The 19,970-nt window shown below is 42.4% G+C and overlaps 1 protein-coding gene across 1 annotated transcript in view; it reads right to left on the bottom strand.

Moving 5' to 3' along the window:
• Positions 1-19,547, bottom strand: part of PPP3CA (protein phosphatase 3 catalytic subunit alpha) — a 189,831-nt gene extending 170,284 nt beyond the window's left edge. Inside the window, exon 1 of the mRNA XM_042812207.1 lies at positions 19,450-19,547. Within this exon, the coding sequence (XP_042668141.1) occupies positions 19,450-19,507 (58 nt within the window). The 5' untranslated portion in view covers positions 19,508-19,547. The remainder of the gene's footprint in view (positions 1-19,449) is intronic.
• Between the last annotated feature and the right edge of the window lie 423 nt (positions 19,548-19,970).

The raw sequence follows: 19,970 nt of genomic DNA, 5'->3' as shown, positions 1-19,970 counted from the left end.
CAAAAACACAACAGAAAGGAGACGTATTTGAGTGCCAAGTCTTGCACTGGAATTCCTCTGCCACTTGTACCTACTCGAACTAATACAGGCAGGCGTTTATTCATAGGTTGGTCCTAGACATTTGAGATAGCCTTCCAGTCACAGTCCCCTCCAGTGGGGGATTTGTCCTGCTGCTCAATTCCATTTACTGGATTATTACTATTAGGTTTGGCTCTCATCAGAGACTTCCTTGTACATAATCTGACAACTTCAGCAGACATTTAAGGGGGGGAGTCCGGTCTACGAGAAAGCTTCAGACTAGGCACAGTTGCTCCCATATATTTAAAAAAAATAATAATCCTGTTAAGTATTTACATGGTGAACCATCAGCTGGAAGGCTAAGAAGTTTTCATTTTATTCGTTTAGTCAATCACCTTAGGTTGAACACAAGAAAAAAAACTACAGTAGGTGACAAACCAGGAAGCAAACTTGAAAGGCAGAAAATACTGAAGTATGCGTATGTAAGAGGTTATCTGGTAATCACAGCACTGTATATATTTAAAGTACCCTGATTACAGAAGTTGACAACATGCATTCCAATCATCACAATTTTCTTGGTAGGGAAGAAGGATACAACACTAGACAGGCCAAATTACCATAAGTTTCAATCATCTAGATTACCAAAACAAGCAAACATCCTATTTCTCATGAAGTCCAAATTTGCATACAAAGAAAAAAAGGTAATTCATGTGTACAGCTGTACACATTTATACTTTTTTTTTTTTTTTTTAAGAAATTGAAAAACATTCGTTTGAGTTAGCTCAGGAACAAGTTCATTTATTTTAGTAGGATTTAGCAGTATGAAACCCAAGTATTTTCTGAGATGAAAAAGGGCAAAAATTTCTCGAGAGTTTAGGTTAAAGTCTAGTGCGCATGTAGATGTAGCACAATGCATGAAAGCAATTGCCTCTGCAAGACCTAGCTGGCCAGACAGCTTCATACATTATTTCTCCATTTAAATTGAAACTCAAAGGCTGACAAGAGAACCAAGTCACCTTTCAACACCTTTCACTGGTTTGGGTCCGGTTAGAACACCGTCTCCTCTTGTTACAGTGTCAGTGAGTTAGAACTGCATACACACGAACAGACGGAGGACGCTCTTCTACCACAAACAAACCAGTAATATGCTGGTGTTTACAGCTCAGTAGCAAACTATTTCCAGTTCAGCAGTACAGGTCTCACACAGCTGCTAGTATCAGTAACAGCTTTTTACTGTACTACAATATTGCCATGTACAGTGGCATTACCTATAGGCACCCGTTTTCTTACAGCATCTTTCAAGAGAAACCACCCACTCAACAGAGACTTTTATAATGCAATAGATACATGCACATGAATAAATAACCCTACTTTCCAGTCCATTTATCGTACTCAGCACTCCTCACTAGGTCACATCAAACAAAGTATTCTTTTGAACTACTTGCATGTAAAGTTCTGAATAATGTAGTTCTAAATTAGTCTGTTCCAGAGTGAGAGAGAAGAAAAGTAAAACTTTCTTCCTTTTTAACTTAAAAAAAAAAAAAAAAAAAAAGGCAAGTCTCCTTGGTTTGCAGGAAAAATTTACATTCTTATTAGTATGGAAACAAAGCAACACAAGGCTGAAGGACCTTCTGGCAAGCAGTGAAGAAGAAATGGGAAAGTAGCTCAAACTCCACTTAAGCTTTTCCCCAACTCTGAGCAATATCCTTTCCAACCACTGCTGCATACTGCATCAGCAATAAATTCAGCCTGCTCCTTCCCGCCTCCCACAGCACAGGGTTTCAGAACTAATCCAGTCTGCTCTTTCCTAGATCCTCAACCTACTGAAATTTCCAGAAGACTCATCCTTCACTGAGAAAGTCTGACAAATCTTGGCAGATGCTCCCCAACACATACAATTATGCATGTCCAGAAGGTGCAAAAATGCATGTCTTTCAACAAGGGCTCCTGCAATAAAATGGTTACCATGTAGTATTCCCATATTTATAGACTACTCTTTAGAAAATCACTATTAAGCATTAAAAAAAAAAAAAAAAAAAAAGCAGCTTTTGTAGAAGAGTGATGCTTGGAAGGCAAAGGGAACACCCTGAAAGGAATGTTACTACCAAAATAATCCATGATACTAGGTTAACAAATTCAGAGTGAGGTGATTCATTCTGCAACTAAAATACAGTTGTGAAAGGATTTTGTGACCTGTTTAGCCAGAGAGAGCTATCTGATCTTACTGAACCTTCATGTTCATTTCACTGCTTGTACATTGGAAGTGCTATTATTGCCACAGAATATTTTCTTCAAACCAAGCCAAAACTTGGCATCTTAAAAGCCATTTTTTTTTTCCTATTAAACAGTTAGGGAGGCAGTTCAAATTCTGACCCTGTATCAAGGCACAGGAAAAACTCACTGCCCTCACACAAACCTCTAGATTTTGAGAATCATGATGGAACCAAGGTTTACCTTTGGTTTTCCCTTTGCACAGTTTTCTTATATTAAGACTTCAGGAAAAAATAAAATAAAATAGAAGCCCTATAAAACCCTGGTGAATTTTTAATGTGGCTGATAAATTTACTTATTCGAGGGAGCTTGTTCCATGGCTTCAGATAAAGCACAGCAAGAGTTGAAGTTAGCTTTTAATCTTGCTCAAAATCTCATAGCATCAGGGTACAGCAGATTCTCATCAAACACTAGTATCACATGCCTTTCCTCATAAATAAATGCTGCAACATCTATATGATAATTTTTCTGCCACAATCACCCTCAAGAAGTTTTTTTGTGTTATCCATAAAAACAATCTCCTCTGGTGAAATATTTGTGACTGACAGGCGCGCACTTGCTAAAAAGCCTTTTCTTGGCAGGGCCTGAACAAAGAAGAGCATAACTGTCAAAGCAATTTAGGAGAAATGCCCTGCAGCATAGCTAGAAGAATCACTCCTGGAATTTCCACTGAAGCTAAAGGTAAATGCATATATGCTATTAGCAGCACCTGCAGGTTGCTGAGCTTTCTGGTTCACTCTTCATTTACATCTATTCAAAGCACTTCTTTGGTTCTTTTGCCTTGTCCGGTTGCCAGAAAGATCCTTCCAGGTTGCAGTGTTTATGTTCAAGCTGACATTTTCTCCACCTTTTTCTTCATAAGTATCCTCAAGGCAGCTCTTAACATCCCACTTCCCTCTCCTCAAACCAGAAATTCTCCCTGAAAACTGATCTTTTGACATAAGTTTTTTTTGTAACAAATACTCAGGCCAAAGATTTATCAGTTGAACTAGCAAGTCCTTTTCCAGTTGTTCTGTCAGTTGCAAAGACAGTAAATGCACTTACTTCATAGCAATGCACATTGTCCCAGGTCTTATTACACGATGGCTGCTCCAGAAGTAATGCCTCTTCTGTGTGTTTTGTTTTTAAATGCTGGCCAACAACATCAGAGGCAGATGGTGGGGGTATGGCTGAAGAGGTTGAATCTTTCAACATTCCATTACCTTTTGTTGTTGTGACAAATGGCAGCAGAGAGCAATCTGACAAACTGGGTCTGACACGGAAGTGCATATGAAGCAAAGGGGTGTCACTGAATTCCTCCACATGGAAGAAATGGCACCCACTGACATTCAGCAATGCTTGTTGAACATTTATGGAGACCAAACAACGAATGAGAGCACAGTGAGCTCATGAGTGGTGTGTTTCAGCAGTGGTGATAGTGACAGTGGGTCACTTCCTCTGGGGAAGATTTCTTGAGTCTGGCATGTGGGTTTTTGCTCATTGCTGGCAAAAATACATAGCTAACAATGGTGACTATGTTGAAAAACAATGTTTTGTAGCTGAGAATTCGCTCTATCAAATAGTGTTATTGTGCTCTTTTGTGTCTGTTGTTTTTTTCCACAGAAATAATTAGGAGGCATTACTTTTAGAGCAACCTGCATACATTATGATCTACATGAGCACTGAGGCAATTCACACTTCAAATTACAGTATCTAGAAGCACATAGTTTTCTTCAAGTACATCTAGTCAACAAAGCAATACATGGAAGCTACATTTACACTATAAAAAAAAGTTCATTATCCAGATTAATTATGCATGAAGGTGATTCCATCTAGAGAAATTGCTTAGAACTTCTAGTGGGTTAGTATCGATAATTTTTCTGAAGGAGTCAGCACAATTCAGACACATTCAAACTCTTCCAGTTACTTCTTATTGTTCCACATCACCAATATTCAGGAGATTCCCTTATCAAATGTTTGATTTTACTTTTTTTTTGGAAAACAACTTCCAAGCTGAAAGATGTAGTCTTTATTACTATGAATTTCAAAGCTTTAAAAACTGTCATTAACCTCAGTTTTAATCTTCATGCTACTGTGAAATGATCACATAAAGCAGGAACTAGCACAAGATAAGTCTATTTTCTAGTTACTAGAAGGAAGTTTTCTGATGATGTCAGAATCCTTTGTAATGACTATGAAATATTCACATAGAACTTCCACATTTTTCTTATAGCTGTCCATATTTTCTGTCCCTGCTTTCAAGTTATAACAAACTCTGGGGCTGTACATGCTCAGAAAAATCTGAAACTCATCAAGAGCGAACTATGCCAATGTTTTGCCAACAACACTACCATCTACATATGGATGTGTCAATATATGAAGCCTTGGGAAATTGTATATTTTTAAATAGCAACAACATATACACTATAAGTATTTTTATGGTGGATCCTCATAATCACACAAGGCATTCTTCCTGTAAAATATCTCCTAAGCAGATACGGCCATTCTTTTTTGCAGGAAGAAAGGTCTCTACTCTTATGATTTGTCAAAAGGCCTGCAAATTGATATACAGCATTTTAATCAGCCATTTTAAAGAATTTAGTGAAAGACGATCACAGAATCATTTAGGTTGGAAGGTACCTCTAGACATCATCGTATTTAAATCACTGTTCAGGCAGAGCCACCTGAAAGGGATGATCCAGGACCACATCCAAACAGCTTTTAATATCACCAAGGATGGAGACTCTACAACCTCTCCAGTCAATTTGTTTCTATGCCTGATATCCCTCATAATATTATAAAAACTTTTTTTTGGTTCCAATTCAGATTCTCTAATTTTCAGGGCGCCCATTACCTCTTGTCCTGTCACCAGACACTACTGAGAAAACCCACAATGCTTCTTCTTCATTTTTTCCCCATCAGGTATTGTACATATTGACAAGCTCCCCCTGAGCTTTCCCTTCTCCAGGCTCAATAACCCCAGTTATCTCAGTCTCTCTTCATATGAGAGATGCTCCAGCCCTTCATCATTTTTGTGGCCTTTCTTTGGATTCGCTCCGATATGTCCATATTTCTTTCATACTGAACAGCCCAGACCAGGACACAGCACTGCAGACATGGCTTTACCAGTGCCTAGAAAGAGGACAAGGCCCTCTTGCCTTGACCTCCTGGCAGCAATCCTCGTAATGCAAATTCTTCAAGAGTACCTATAGGAACTCCATCTACTTCAATTCCCTCAAAGCCAAGAAAAAAAAAGACTAATACACATTCAGAAACCATAGCAACCAAAAAGAGATCTGCAGAGAAACCTTCTGCCTGGAAGTACTTCTAAGATTAACAAAAAATATCCTACCATGAAGTACTGTCCATGAAAACAGGATAAAAAATGAAGTCAACATTGTATGAAAAGTTGCCTATAGTTCAGTCTTCCACTAATGAGTGTTGTCCCTCACCTTGTGATATCTTCTGAGTGGTAAACAAAGGCTATTTACAAGTGAGACAGGTACCATCTGAGATTCAGAGCTCTAGACAAGCAGAAGTAACTTGTTAGAAAGTATAAGGAGATGCAATTCCCTAATGCACAAGTTCTATAATATGTACAAATTCACTAGAATTTGCACTTCAATTTCACACAAAGAATTGTTCACTTTGACATTTCAAAACCAAACTATGAGTCAAATAGCCCAGTTCTGACATAGTGCGTCCAGTCCTGGGTTCCCTGGTGCAAGGCAGATTGAGCAGCTGGAGACAGTCCAGCGGAAGAAAGGAGCGCTGAGATGACTAAGCAACTGGAGCACTTCTCAACAGAGAAAAGGCTGAGAGACCCGGGACTGTAGCCCAGAGAAAAGGCTCGGAGGGAGGGGGGGAAAGAGTGTAAATCTTACTCACATGTGCAAATATCTGAAGGGAAGACACATAGACAGCCACAGAGCCAGGCTCTTTCTCAGAAATGCACAGTAACACAGTATTTTCCTGGGGAAACTGACTGCCTGTGGCCTGGAGAGATATACCCCTCTCTGGGTAAGGAACTGGCTAGTGAGCCATGCCCAGCGTGTAGTGGTTAATGAAGCTAAGTCCAGCTGGCAACCCCTTACAAATGGTGTCCCCCAGGGGTCGGCACTGGGGCTCATCTTAATATCTTTCTTGATGATTGAGATGAAGGGATAGAGTGTACCCTCAGTAAGTTTGCAGGTGACACCAAGCTGGGAGATACTGTTGACGTGCCTAAGGGTAGCGAGGCCCTTCAGAGGGATCTAGATAAGCTGGATCACTGGGCTGAGGTGTATGGGATGAGGTTCCACAAGGCCAAGTGCCAGGTTCTGCACTTTGGCCATAAGAACCCCATGCAGAGCTATAAGCTTGGGGATGAGTGGCTGGATGGCTGAGAAAAGGAAAGGGACCTGGGGGTGTTGGTTGATGCTCAGCTGAACATGAGCCGACAGTGTGCCCAGGTGACCAAGAGGGCCAACGGCATCCTGGCCTGCATTAGAAATAGTGTGGCCAGCAGGAGCAGGGAGGTGATCATCCCCCTGTACTCAGCACTGGTGAGGCTGCACCTCGAGTGCTGTGTCCAGTTTTGGGCCCCTCACTACAAGAAAGACATTGAGGCCCTGGAATGTATCCAGAGAAGGGCAAGAAAACTGGTGAGGGGTCTGGAGCACAATGGGGTCTTACCAGGAGTGGCTGAGGAAGCTGTGGTTGTTTAGACTGGAGAAGAGGAGGCTCAGGGGAGACCTCATTGCAACCTACAACTTCGTGAAGAGAGGTTTGGCCTCTTCTCCCAGGCAACAAACAGGACCTGAGGAAATGGCCACAAATTGTACCAGGGGAGGTTTAGATTAGACATAAAGAAAAACTTTTTCTCTCAGAGAGTGGTCAGGCACTGGAATGGCTGCCCAGGGAGGTGGTGGCGTCGCCATCCCTGGCAGTGTTCAAGAGGTGTCTGGATGAGGAGCTATGAGATATGGTTTAGTGCTTGTGGTAGCAATGGAGGATGATATGACTTGATGATCCAGTAGGTCCTTTCCAACCTTGTGATTCTGTGATTCTATGAAAATGAATCATAGGAGGGTCTTTCTCAACATCAGAAAGGGCTTTTTTTTTTTTTTTTTTAAACCAGCACAAGTTGCCCAAAGAGGTTGTGGCATCTCCTTAGGGATATTCAAAAACCACCTAGACATGGCAGTGGACAAGCAGGGCTATGTGCTTGAACAGAGGTCAGACTAGAAATCTCCAAAGAGCCCTTACAGCCTCTGCAACTGAAGCTGTCCAAGCTCATACCTTTTAGTCTTGAGAGAGAAAGTGACTTCAATACATAACTCATAAAAACTAAGGATATGTTATTACACTACTGGAGTAAGTAAACAGAAGGACAAATGACCATAAAACTCCACATATTCACACCTGCTAAGGTAGAAAGAAGACTGCCCAGAAGCTAAAGCTGACATCTCAGCAGAAATTAATAAAAGCTCATCCCTATTTGCTGCAAAATGGGAGTTGTTTTTGTTGATGTTTCTGTTTTGCAGTGTCGTTTAGTTGGTTGGTTTTTTTTCCCCTTTTTGTGGGTTTTTGTGGATTTTTCTGTGTTTTGTTTTTGTTGTTGTTTGGTTTTTTTGGAGTTTCTGTTCTTTCTTTTCTACCAGAAGTAACTTCTTCTAGTACACTCAGAAGGTTCACTTTCCACTCTACTACTAACAATGTATGGACAGCAAGCACTTCTTAAGAAAAGTTTCCCAAGATAAAAACTGTAGAGATTGTACACTGATAATCTAAATCCACCCACAAAGTATATGAGTAACTAGAACTTTCACCAGGCGGCCTCACCAGCTCTCTGCTTGTTGATAAAGTCAGGCTCCCTCGTGGCTAATGCCTAACTTCCTGCCCCACTGCACACAAACACCTCTAAAACGCTAAGATATTCACCTGTTCCAAAATAACTCATTAGGCAAAGCACTCCTAAAACAGCTCTGTGCTTTCCATTATCAACAAGCTAAGATTCCTTGAGTAACTCTTTGCTGCCCTGAGGATACTGCCCTCACCCACTGTGCTCCGCATTTCTTCTTCCACATCCCCCAGCTGTATGTCCAACACCACCTTGCTATGCCCTTGGGTCTCCTTACTCCAGCCACCAGCACTTTGCTTCCACCTTCCCCCACCCCAGTACACTTATTTCTGTGCAACAGAACTGCAGGTGATGGGCTGATAACAGGACTAAATGATCTTAGTGGTTTCTTCCAACCTTAATGATTCTATGACTCAAAGATGACACACATCTCCTATGTACATCTACTACCTGTGTGATTTTAATATTAAAGACTTACTCTGTTAGACCAGTAACTGAGTTAAACAAAGCAGACTGCCTTTTATTTAAGGCCATCCAGGTACATTTGTTAAAGAAAAAGTATTTTTAAGTGAGCAGCACATAGGCAAAAAGCCTTTATATATGAGAATGGTGTCTGCATGATTTTTTCAGTGATAAAAAGCACCGAAGTACATCCATGTATGGGAAACATTTTAGATTTAAATTTCTGAAGACTAAGCAATAAAACAGCAAACTATTACTGGGAAAGAACAGCTCCATACATACAAGACAAGTACATACATAAGTCCCTATTCACTTGCTAAAAGACAGCATTGCAAACTAGGAGTACACTTTGCTCACTGTGAAAATAAGAGATAATGCTGTCCTGTCCTAAGCCACTTCAGATCAGATATAGCAAAGCAGTTTAAAACAGATAGAAATCACCTCCTTAAAAGGAAAGCCAAAACTGTAGTCACAGGATGACTACTTGATTCACAGTTTACTCAAGTTAATGAAAAGATTCCAACTCCTGCAGATTTCAGCAGATTACAAAACAGGTCCCACAAGGGAAAACATTCCAAGTCACAAACAGCATCATGATATTTTGATACCTAATTGCCATCATTGCCTATTATGAAATTCTTAGCATAAATTAGGGAACAAATACAAAAATCTTGGTTTCTCACTTTAAAAAGGCACGAAAGGGACACTGAAGTTTTTGAAGAGAACTAGCTTCCCAGCTGTTATCATAAAATACTACAGCTGTTCATGTCACTGTAGCTAATGACCAGTTGCACTTTTTCAAAGAATGTAACACAGTATGACCATTGTAATCAACATCAAACTGAAACTTGGCAAACATTGTGGAAAAAGGACTAAAAAAATTATTTAAATTGCTGCATTTGATGTTTTAATTTTGTTTGTGGATTGTTTTGTTTCTTTTGGGGGGAACAGGAAGGGATTTTTCTTTGAATGGCCTTCCATTCAAATTGTCCATTATTTTAAACTCCTTGAAATAAATGACAGTAAGTGAAACGTATTAAATTATCAGATTCGTTCTATGCAGTAATAAAAGCAGAATCAGCCAAGCAGTTCCAAATTTGTTGTTAAAAAGAACTTTGCTGAGTAGAACAATATCTCAAGTCCAAAGTAGACGATGAAACAACTTTTCTCTGAGGCCACCAAGAGGGCAGGTTTCACCATCTAGAAGCTTTTATTTTTCTTAACTGTGTCACTGTGTATGAACAAAATCACGTTTTCCATAAAGATGTAAACACACATGCAAAGGAAGGCGAAAGTAGGAAAGCAAAAAAAACACAGATGCAGACAGAATTTGAGATCTCTCTCTCAACTGGAGCATTATTCTTTGTCAGATGGAGAAAAAGCCAGGGCAAAGCATGCAAGCCTATAGTTCTCTGCAGAACTCCAAAAATCACTATTTCATGCAATTCTATGTCATTTGTAGAGAAAATACACCACCATATTTCTCTCTAGCCACATGCCTTCCCCTTCAATATCACCCACAGAGGACTGTAAACCAGAAAGCACAAGCTCTTGTGCTGCTTTATCCTTAGTTATAATAAAAAAAATGAACATTTATTTTACCAGGTTTCCCACTTTAGGAAATAATTCCAGAAGAATTCCAAATGCTTCAGAAAGAAAACCGCACAATCACACATGCTGTATACCCAACATACAGCCACAGTAAAGAAAGATAAAAAGCTCATGAACAAGAAAAGCAAAAAGAAGATGACAGGCTGAGCCTCTTTTTCTCCCCCTGAGCCATTTATCTAGACCATTAACGATTTCTTTTCAAATGATGGGTACTCCAAAACATGAACAATTGGGGAACTGGGCTTTTATCTGGCCACACAATTACTTGGCTGTCACTATCAGCAAGGAAAAAAAAAATTGCATAACCCACCTTCACAAAGACACTCACAAATGCTTAAATTAGAAGTTAAACCCTAGACACGCTAAATTAGGTTAAAAAAAACTGTAGTTGGGATTCTATTAATTAAGCCTATTGAACAATGCCCAGAGTGAGTGTTAAACACTGTCTGCAACATCACATCTGCATAACCCATTATTAACACATGTTATTTTCACCATTCTAATCGCAAGGTCAAAGCGCGCTTCCTTTCTTGTGGCGGTGCTGTTCAGGCCTGATATTTTTGTGTAATTGGCAAATATCAGAGAAAACATTACAGCACAATTTGCTCTGCAGGAGGTTAGTTGTTCTGATTTTGTTGTTGAGAATTTAACCAGCACAATCAGGTAACCTTGCTTTAGGTTTTTAGCTTGATTGTCTAGTCAGATTTGTAATCTTCTTTCCCTCCAGTCCATCAGTTCTACACTGGGCAAGAACGAGCACAACCCAAGGAAGGTATACTGGCTGACGTCAATATGCTGCAACAACATTCCCAAGACGCACACATTTAAAAGATGGCATGGAGGAAAAGGAATGTGGTGGAAAATAATAGCAGTTTTACACCAATACCTCTTTCCATCAGTGTGCATTTTATCCCATTTAAAAACTGCTCAATTTGGAAAACCAGAAAACGGAAACTTGAATTATTTTATTCATTTACATCTGCATATCTGAGCAATGGGAATATAGCTGTTACTACTGCTAAGATTCAGAGCAATCATATTTTCAGCAGCATTTTTTATTCTTTCTCTGGCACAGATATTTTGCATAATCTATACTAAGTTCTAAACCTCCCATGCTTAGTTTTTAAGGTGGAGGCTTTAAAGTTCACTCACCCATGGTGAACTTCAGTTTTTTTCAGGCAAGTGTTACTACCTTCATTAAATATTACCTTCCTGTGCTAATTAACTTCTGAGCCTGGTTGCACAGACAACAAAGCATGAGTGTTTATACTCACTCTTTTCCTACATTAACCAAAACTACCACCATCTATGCTAGCTCTCAGAGCTCTTTGCAAGCTACGAGTTAAAACTAACAGTCATGCTGCGAGTTTTCAGTGTTACTGCTAGGCAACCCGCAAGCAGCAGCTGAACTGCAAAATATAGACATCCTTCTGTGACAAGTTGGGGAGAGCTTGAGCAGCACACTGACAGTGGAGCTACTGGCTGAAAAGAAAGCCACAGAGTCAGCAGTTGGCTGCAGAATTACAACACAAGTCAGAGGAAGAGTCATAACATACTTCCCCTGTTCTCACATGCTTCCCTGGGCACCTACAGATGCCTATAGATGCATAGTCAAAGGAAACAGGTTGTGTTTGGGGAACCTCTTACGCTAAGTACATGCAACACAATGACTGCTAACAGGCAGCAGTTAGGCTGCTCGACATGCTTAGTCAGAAAGGTTGGAAGAAACGCAGGAAAGGAACATCAACAAGAAGAGAAAGAGCTTACTGACTCTTAAAAGGAAGAAAGCGTTAAAAGAGACTGAAATCTAAAAGGAAGATGCAGTAGAACTTCAGTACAGCACAGTTGTATTTCTAAGTAGAAAAAAGTTTAAGTGTTAGATAGCAGTGTTTTCAAAAGCTTCATGAAATGCAATATAAAAAGGAAAAAACACCAACAGACACATGCAACGTGGACACCACACTCACAAACACCCAGGAATTAAGCTCCGATGCCTTTCCATTCCACTCTTTCTCCTCTCCAGTTCCAAGTACAAATGGTATCAGTCAGAAATTGTGTTGGTGCAATTAAATCTTAAATAAGGTGGTCACATTCTCCTCATACACCGGTGGTGCCAACGTTAACATGCCTAACCTTGATTATAAAAATAGATAGTTTGTAATGCATGTAAATGACTGTCAAAGAGGTGCAGCTCTGGAGGTGTCATTTCAACATTATCAGCTTTCTGGTGGGGAGAACAAGTGAGGTAGGAATGAGTACTTTGGATTTTTATAAGCAGCAAATTTTACCATCATAGCATTTACTGTCTCTGCTTCTCTACATCTGGTCTTCTATCTCTTCCTCCATCCAACAGTTAAACAAGAACATAGCTGGGGCACTCCAGCACTAACACACTGCAATCTCCAAGCTGAGTGGCAGAGCCCCTCAGTGAACCACAGGCTTACACAAATGAGGCTGCACACACACTGAAGTGATTTTTAGACTTGGGATGATACACTTCACCATTACTGACTCAGAAGCCATAGAAAGATCTTTCCTGGGGGAAAGTCAAGGTAAATGACCAGTTATCAGAACAGGAAATGATTTAAGCACTCAGCTGAAAAAGTAATGCACAACACCAACTCGCATTTACTCCTGAAACCACATATAAAAGGATGTAAGAAGGCACCTCTTCATGAAGGTGATTTGAAGTGGCTGTTACTTCAGAAACTTGTGGCTTCTTTTATGGCACATTCTTAAGAAAATAAAAAGAGTAAAACTGTATCTTTGTATCTTACAGTACTGTTAAGGAAGTACTTCTCTCCACATTCTTTCAAGTTGTAAAGAAGGAACTATCCCCCACAACATGGTGCGTATCAACATCGCTAGGAAGCCTTAAAAGAGCCAATATCCATACCAAACAGACTACCTAAATTTTTTACTCCTGTACTTCAAGTAGAAGCTACTCAGCAAAACAGAAGAAACTGAAGAAGGACTATGAGTTTGGAAAAGAAAAGCTATAAGAAGTAAGCAAAAAGCTTACTTTATTAACATTACTCCAAGTGTCTTTTGGCAGAAATTTCCTCAAGAACTATCCGGTGGGAAGAATTCTGAGAGTTCTAGCAATCATGGGACTACCTAAAATGTAAAACAGATTTGACTATACAACTTAATACTTCCCTTTTTTTTTTTTTTTTAATCTCCTTGCCACAATCTACAAAGAAAAGAATAACCATGTAGCACCTATCATCTCTAAGTGAGATGCATGTAATGGATGTAGATACTGTTGAAACTGGGAATAGATGGCAAAGAGGAAACAACTGCTCTGTACAACATTCCCCTATGGAAAATTACCTCCATTGGTTCATATTTTCCACTGAAGTTAAAGGCTGATAACACCCAGCATGAACTCCTCTTTCAAGTTTCTCACTAGCACCAGTGGTATCAAAAACACTAGTTCTCTCGCTAGACCCAGACAAGAAGAGCATGAAACAGCAGAAAGCTTTAGCCAGTGTGCAATTCAAAAGCAGAAAAGGATTTTAAACACACAAATAAGGCAGTTATTTTCTCTCATCTCACCTCATATCAGTCTACATCATGAGAAGGATCTCCCACCAATGCAATATCAACTGCCTAAGAAAAGCATCCTTCAGTGCACGCATGGTTTTTCTCTAAGGCTGTGCAGTAAAAGGCTTGTTTAACTAAAGGTCTTATTTACAAAACTATCTTAATGAGTAAGAGGTAAACTGAGTTCACAAATCAAAATAAATCACCAGCTTAATTACACAAGCATAACTGTCAAGCACTGTACTTAGCTTTTGTTTAAATTTCTCCTTACTGCATTCCCAATCCTTTAAAACAAGTGCAGTCATTAGTCACTCAGGCACAAGTTTACAAAGTGCAAGAAACACAAGACTGCAATACCTAGGCAACATCCAACTGACAGAAGCCATTGGTTTTAGAAGTATTAACTGAGTTCTGACCATGAGATACAAGAACATAGCAGTTAGACATAAGAAAACAACAAGCCAGCTTCAATTTCCCTTCTAAGTTATCCTAACTTGAGCCCTAAGCAAGCAAATTCACTTGTGTTCTGTTCTCAACTGCCCCTCCTATGGCTTGCTTCATGAAGATACCAGGGGATCTTCAACTACAAAGCTAGCAAAGCCATTCTTTCAGTGAAGGAAAATAGTAAGGAGCAGAAACTCTTCTGCTGTAGCCATGCTATGCAGGCTGCTCCAAAAGTAATGCCTCTCATTTTATTATGTTGGCCCATGATGTCAGGAGGTACATGTTGGTAACGCAGAAGTAGATGTTGAACCTTCCCACCAATATTTGATTACAGTTTGTTGCTGTGTGACAGATGGTAGCAGAGGGGCAGCCTGACAAAACGGCACCTGACACAGAAGCACTTACAAAGCAAAGGTGTGTCACTGAACTCCTTCGTGTGGAGAAAAAGGCATTCATCAACATTTGCTGAATGTCGATGGAGACCAAACAGTGGATATGAGCACAGTGAAACAGCGGATGGTGCATTTCAGCAGTGGTGACAGTAACACAAAAGACAAGCCACATTCCGGATGGCCATGCACAGCTGTGACAACACAAAATTAAGAATGCCTCCATCAGCATGAATTTGCTAATGGCGGTGACTACGTTGAAAAATAGCACTTTGTAGCTGAGAACATGCTCTACCAAACACTGGTATTGTGCTTTTTGCATCTGTTGTCGTTTCCATGGAAATTAATAGAAGGCATTAGTTTGAGAGCAACCTAAGTACCTTTCTGACAGAACTGCAGGCAGATTCTCCTCCTGATAGCATCCCTTAAATCCAGATGCAGGCTCCCTCAGAGCATGAGTGCATTCTCAAGTATTACAAGGATAAATTTAATTAATTAAAACAAAAATAGAAACAGCTACAAAGCAAATCCTTCCTCTCCCTCGTGAAGATCTGAGGGATATTGAACTTCCAGCATTCTCACTGGAGGCACAAAACCATTTCATCTACTGTCATTAGACAGTTGTAATATCCAAGTAGGATCGTCCCTTGCCATAGATTTCCTCATACTTAAATTTAAACCAAAATGCATACCATATTTACCAATGCTACTGACAGTGAGGTCATCATGCAGAATTAACACATAAGGACAAGCCAGCGCTTGCACAAAACATCCAAGCTGGAAAACATTACATTTTACAGAAAGAGACAGGCAGGCTTCCGTAGTACACCTGTTCTGGCTCACTGAAGGTCAGTTTGAAGCACGAGCCCTAGCAGGGTACGTACGAGTCTCCCTGGACTAATGGAAACTTTAAACTTCACGGCTAACTCCCATTATTGACAGCAATAAACACCAGTTTTACCTTTCATCTGAATCTGAAGTTAACACTGATGGCTAACATTGATTGGGACTGACATTCATATTATATTACAAACAACTGACAGCCTGAACATTAGACAGTTGGAAATTCAGAGACAGAAGAGACCGGTGCCTACTTTTTTGAGTGTCATTAATTGCTGATGTAACTGCGAACACCTGCACACAATGCACAACATGAGATTGCCAACACCAAGGATCAAGAGTCATGGCAGCAGATCATCTGAAGAGCTGAGATTCCACTAAAACTCCACTTTCTTTCAAACAAGAAAATCAACCAATTCTCAAAAAGTACACAGTCATCTGACATGCATGCAAGAATCCAAACAACTACTGTGCCTAGCTAACAGCGAGATTTCCAAAAATATTGCTTTCATTTCTTTGTATGACCATTACAGCTCACTTTTGAAGTTTTTATTTAGGATTACTCTGCTTTAGAGCAGTATTTCTAGAAGGCGGTAATGCAACACTGAATATTTTGAGGAGGTCAAGTAATCTGATACACGGCTTCTCCCTCCAGGTTGGTGGGTTCAAATCCTGCTAATGTCAGTAGTGACCACAAGCTGTTGACATCAGACAGCTGTTCATTGACCCATGAGGAATGAGCTAGTATTCCCAGTCCAGCTTTTCCTGGACAGGTATTCCCACCTTCACAAGAGCAACCAAGCCCATGCTTTGGCTGGTGAGTCTCGGGACTTAAAAGCACTACGGGTAAGGAGGAGCTTTTTAAGTTCTGAAAGAAAGCAAGAACTTATGAACAGCTCAGTCTGGGTGAAGGCTGCATCATACATCTAACAAGAAAGAATGGAATGTCTATCTGTAAACATGTTGAGTCAGCAATTGCTGCAACATTATGGCATCCTGAGCCTTGATCCCGACAACCTTTGAATGTACAGGTTACCTTACTTGCCTCTCAAAGCATTGCTCCTCTACAAGATCAAAAAAATTCCGATGATTAAAGATGATGTGCCTAATTTGCATCAAAACATACGTACTATGCTAGGGAGAATACAAAAGTATATCAAAGAAGTACTACTGCAAATGCACGCTGTGGATTCCTTTCCTTTAACTCCAAATAATCTAATTTTGTCAGCTCTACCAAGAATTAATTTGCTCCTGGAAATTTAACATTACACAGACTTGAATTTCTTCCTTACATCTCCCGTTGCCCAACCATTCCATATCTGAAAATTTCACTCCAACTGTTGAACGCAATTTTATACCAGTTGCATCACAGAGGTAGCAGAAGACCAACACTTTTTTAGCATTTGGGGCTCCAGAGCCATTCTTTCCTTCTCCCAATAGCATTTTTCATTTATATCAGTTTGAGCGCAGTTCAGAAGATTCAATAAGCAATGCAAAATGAGCATGAGATGAAGTTCTCACCTACAGAAATACCCCACTTCTCTGTCTGCGTGACTCCTTTGAGTGCAAGAGAAGAGCCCACAGCAGCCCACCTCAGAGGCAGCATGCAGCCATAAGCAAACCGCACAGAGCTGCTGGAACTGTCACCTCCCCAAACCCACCCCATCACTGATAGCAGTGCCTAGCCATGACTTCCATGAGCCAGATCTCAACTGGCACCTTTGGTCACGTGCCAGCAAACTGAAATGTTCTACACACACACACACAAAAAAAAAAAAAAACAAAACAAAACACCAGCACACAAACACTGGCAGAGAATAGCTTAATCTAGAGCCTACATCCATATGCTACAAACATTTCTTTTCCAAACACAGCTTCAATATTTGAACTTTAAAGGAAAAAGCCCAAGTTGTTTTCACTTTTCACAATTCCTTTCACAATTCTCTTAATACCATCAGAGTACCTGGCTTGCCTTGAGGAACATCAGGGCTCTCCACTAATAGACACGGGTGCTTACAAGGTGTTGTTGCCTTTTTTTTTTTTTTTTTTTTTTTTTTTTTTCTTTTAATTCATTTAAGCCTTGCAAGCTTTCTTCAATTGCTCATCTCAGGAAGACACAAATCACACCCCACAAAAAAAAACAAGGCAACTTTTTCCCTATCTCCATTATCACCACCAATTGTTTTCTTTCTGGATTTCCTTACAGTCTGTAGGAAGGCAGAGTGAAGGATCTATACAAAGAATAATCCTACAAAGGACCAATTTACTGTGCGCTACTCCCCTCAGGTGCTATTTTAAGGCCTTAGAAGGATTTAACTACGTAACAGAACAAGTAAACATGTAACAAATGTTGGGACCTAGGACAGCACTTGGAGTTGAGATGAAGAGACACCTAAGCAGCACGCTTTGCCCAGTACTTCCTCAGTTTAACAAATTTGATTTCTAACTGCGTTATAAAATTGTATCTAATTATACATACTAAGTTTGCTAAGAAAATGGTTCCTTGAGATATGACAAACTTATTGGCACACGTAAAAAATGGAAACCTACCACTGAAGCTACCAAGGGTTGTGTCAATACAGAAATAATAGTTCCAACCCTGTAGTTATTCTTATTTATATGAGCATCTGCTTGAGTCCAAGGGAGTTCTGTCACACATGAGATCAAGACGTTTGGTCACATGTCAGGATTTTAAAAGGAGAAAAACGAAAAACAGCCATCCCATAACGGCAATGAAGGCTTCCCAACACGACAGCCACCGGTGGACCTCACGAAGATAAGCATCAGCTCAACATCACTGTTTCAGGCTTCTAAAGCCTACTGGTAGTGTGACAGCACAGACGCATGCTTCATCTGCAAACATTCCAGATAGGAGAAGATAAATTCCTAAGCCACTTCCAAAAAATATCTTATTGAGCTTGGAATTGCATTTTTTACAACATCCAAAGAGCTGCAATTTCATCCGGGGGAAAAAGGACGTTAGAAAAAAAAAAAGGGGTGTGGGGGGGGGGAGGAACGATGAGGAGGCTTGAGAAGACGAGTATGTATAAACACAAACGCAAAATAACAACAGTCATTTGCTTTCCTAAATAGTCCGCACGTTAATCGTGCAGTTCTGGCACCCACTCACGCCAGTACGGTAGCGCGTAGGGCTCCGCTCCACTTCCCGGGCTCTGCAAGGATGCGCGCAGCCCCCGGCTCCGGGCTCCCAACACCGGCTCCGTGTGCCGGGTGGATGCGCCGCATCCCAGCGCGCCAGGCGAGGCGGGCATCACGGCAGGAAAACGCTACCGAGCGTACCGCACCCCGAGCAACGCACATGGACAGCGCAAACCGGGCGCTACCCCGGTAAATACGACCTTGGTCCACTGCAGTGTTGTTAATCCAAACGGGCTGTGTTTATACGCTGCGGCTCACGGCGCACGCACACCTCGGGCTGAGCGCAATCATGGAGCCGCGGCGTGGGGGTGCGGAGCCCCCTGCACATCTGCGCACGCACACACACACACACAGCCGTCCGCGGTGCGCCCGCAGCCCGACTTCACACCCCAGCAGGCCGAGCTCCGCGTCCGAGGCGGTGCCGGCGGCGGAGGAGGAAGCCTCCTCGGCCGCTTCGCCCGGCGCCCCGGAGCACGGCACGGCCCTGCTGCCCTCATCCCCCGGCTGCCGGGATCCCCAGTGCCGCGGGGGCGGGCGGCCGTGCAGGGGAAGGGAGCCTCAGTCGCAGCGGGGCCGTGGGTAGGGAGAAGGGGACACGGAGACCCGGAGAGAGCCGGGGAGCGGGGGAGGACGTCCGGGGGAGCGGCTGGCGGGGGAGGGGGCCGGGGCTCCCCGTCTCTCCGAGGCGAGCCCCGCACAGCGCCTTCAAGGCGGAGAGGGAAGGCGGGGAGCGGGGCGGGGGAAGGAGGGGGGGAAATGCTGCAATGGAGCGCCGGGCAGGAGGCGAGGGGAGCCGCAAAGCCCTCGGCCGAGCCGCTCTCCGGCCGGTACCCGCCCCGCCGCCTCCCAGGGCGGGCCGCCCGCGGCGCAGCGCAGCGCAACACCCACCTTTCACCACCCTGTCGGTCGTCGACAACTTGGGCTCGCTGGCCTTGTGCTCCGACATGTCCGGCGGCGCGGCGCTCCCTCGCGCACAGCGGGCACGGGCTGAGGCGGCCGCCGCTGCGGGCAGCGCTCCGGCTGCTGCGCCGGGGCCGAAGTTGCCGCGTCCCGCCGCTCCGCTGGGCTCGGCTCTGTTCGCGGTGCCTTCCTCCTTCGTCTTCCTCCACCCCCGTCCTCCTCCGCCTCCTCTTCCTCCTCCAGTTAATTATTTCTCGCTTCCAATCACGCCTCCCGGTCGCTGGAGATCGCTCGCTTTCCCCCCCTCCACAGAAAACGGCGGCGACAAACAACTGTCAGGCGGCAGCGGCGAAAAAGCCCCAATTCGCACCGAGAGCCGTAACCACCGGCTGCATGCACAGCGGCCCCGCGCTCGCTCGCTTCCTTCCTCCGCACCGCAGCGCCGGCTCCTCCCGCCGCCGCCGCCGGCCGCCGCTCTGGGCCGGGATCCGTCTTTCCCCCCACCCACC

This window comes from Centrocercus urophasianus, unplaced genomic scaffold, assembly GCF_019232065.1.
Source record: "Centrocercus urophasianus isolate 14NV4802_14NV808 unplaced genomic scaffold, USGS_Curo_1.0 seq_13, whole genome shotgun sequence".
Lineage (NCBI taxonomy): Eukaryota > Metazoa > Chordata > Aves > Galliformes > Phasianidae > Centrocercus > Centrocercus urophasianus.
This window is presented reverse-complemented; position numbering and strand designations above follow the sequence as displayed.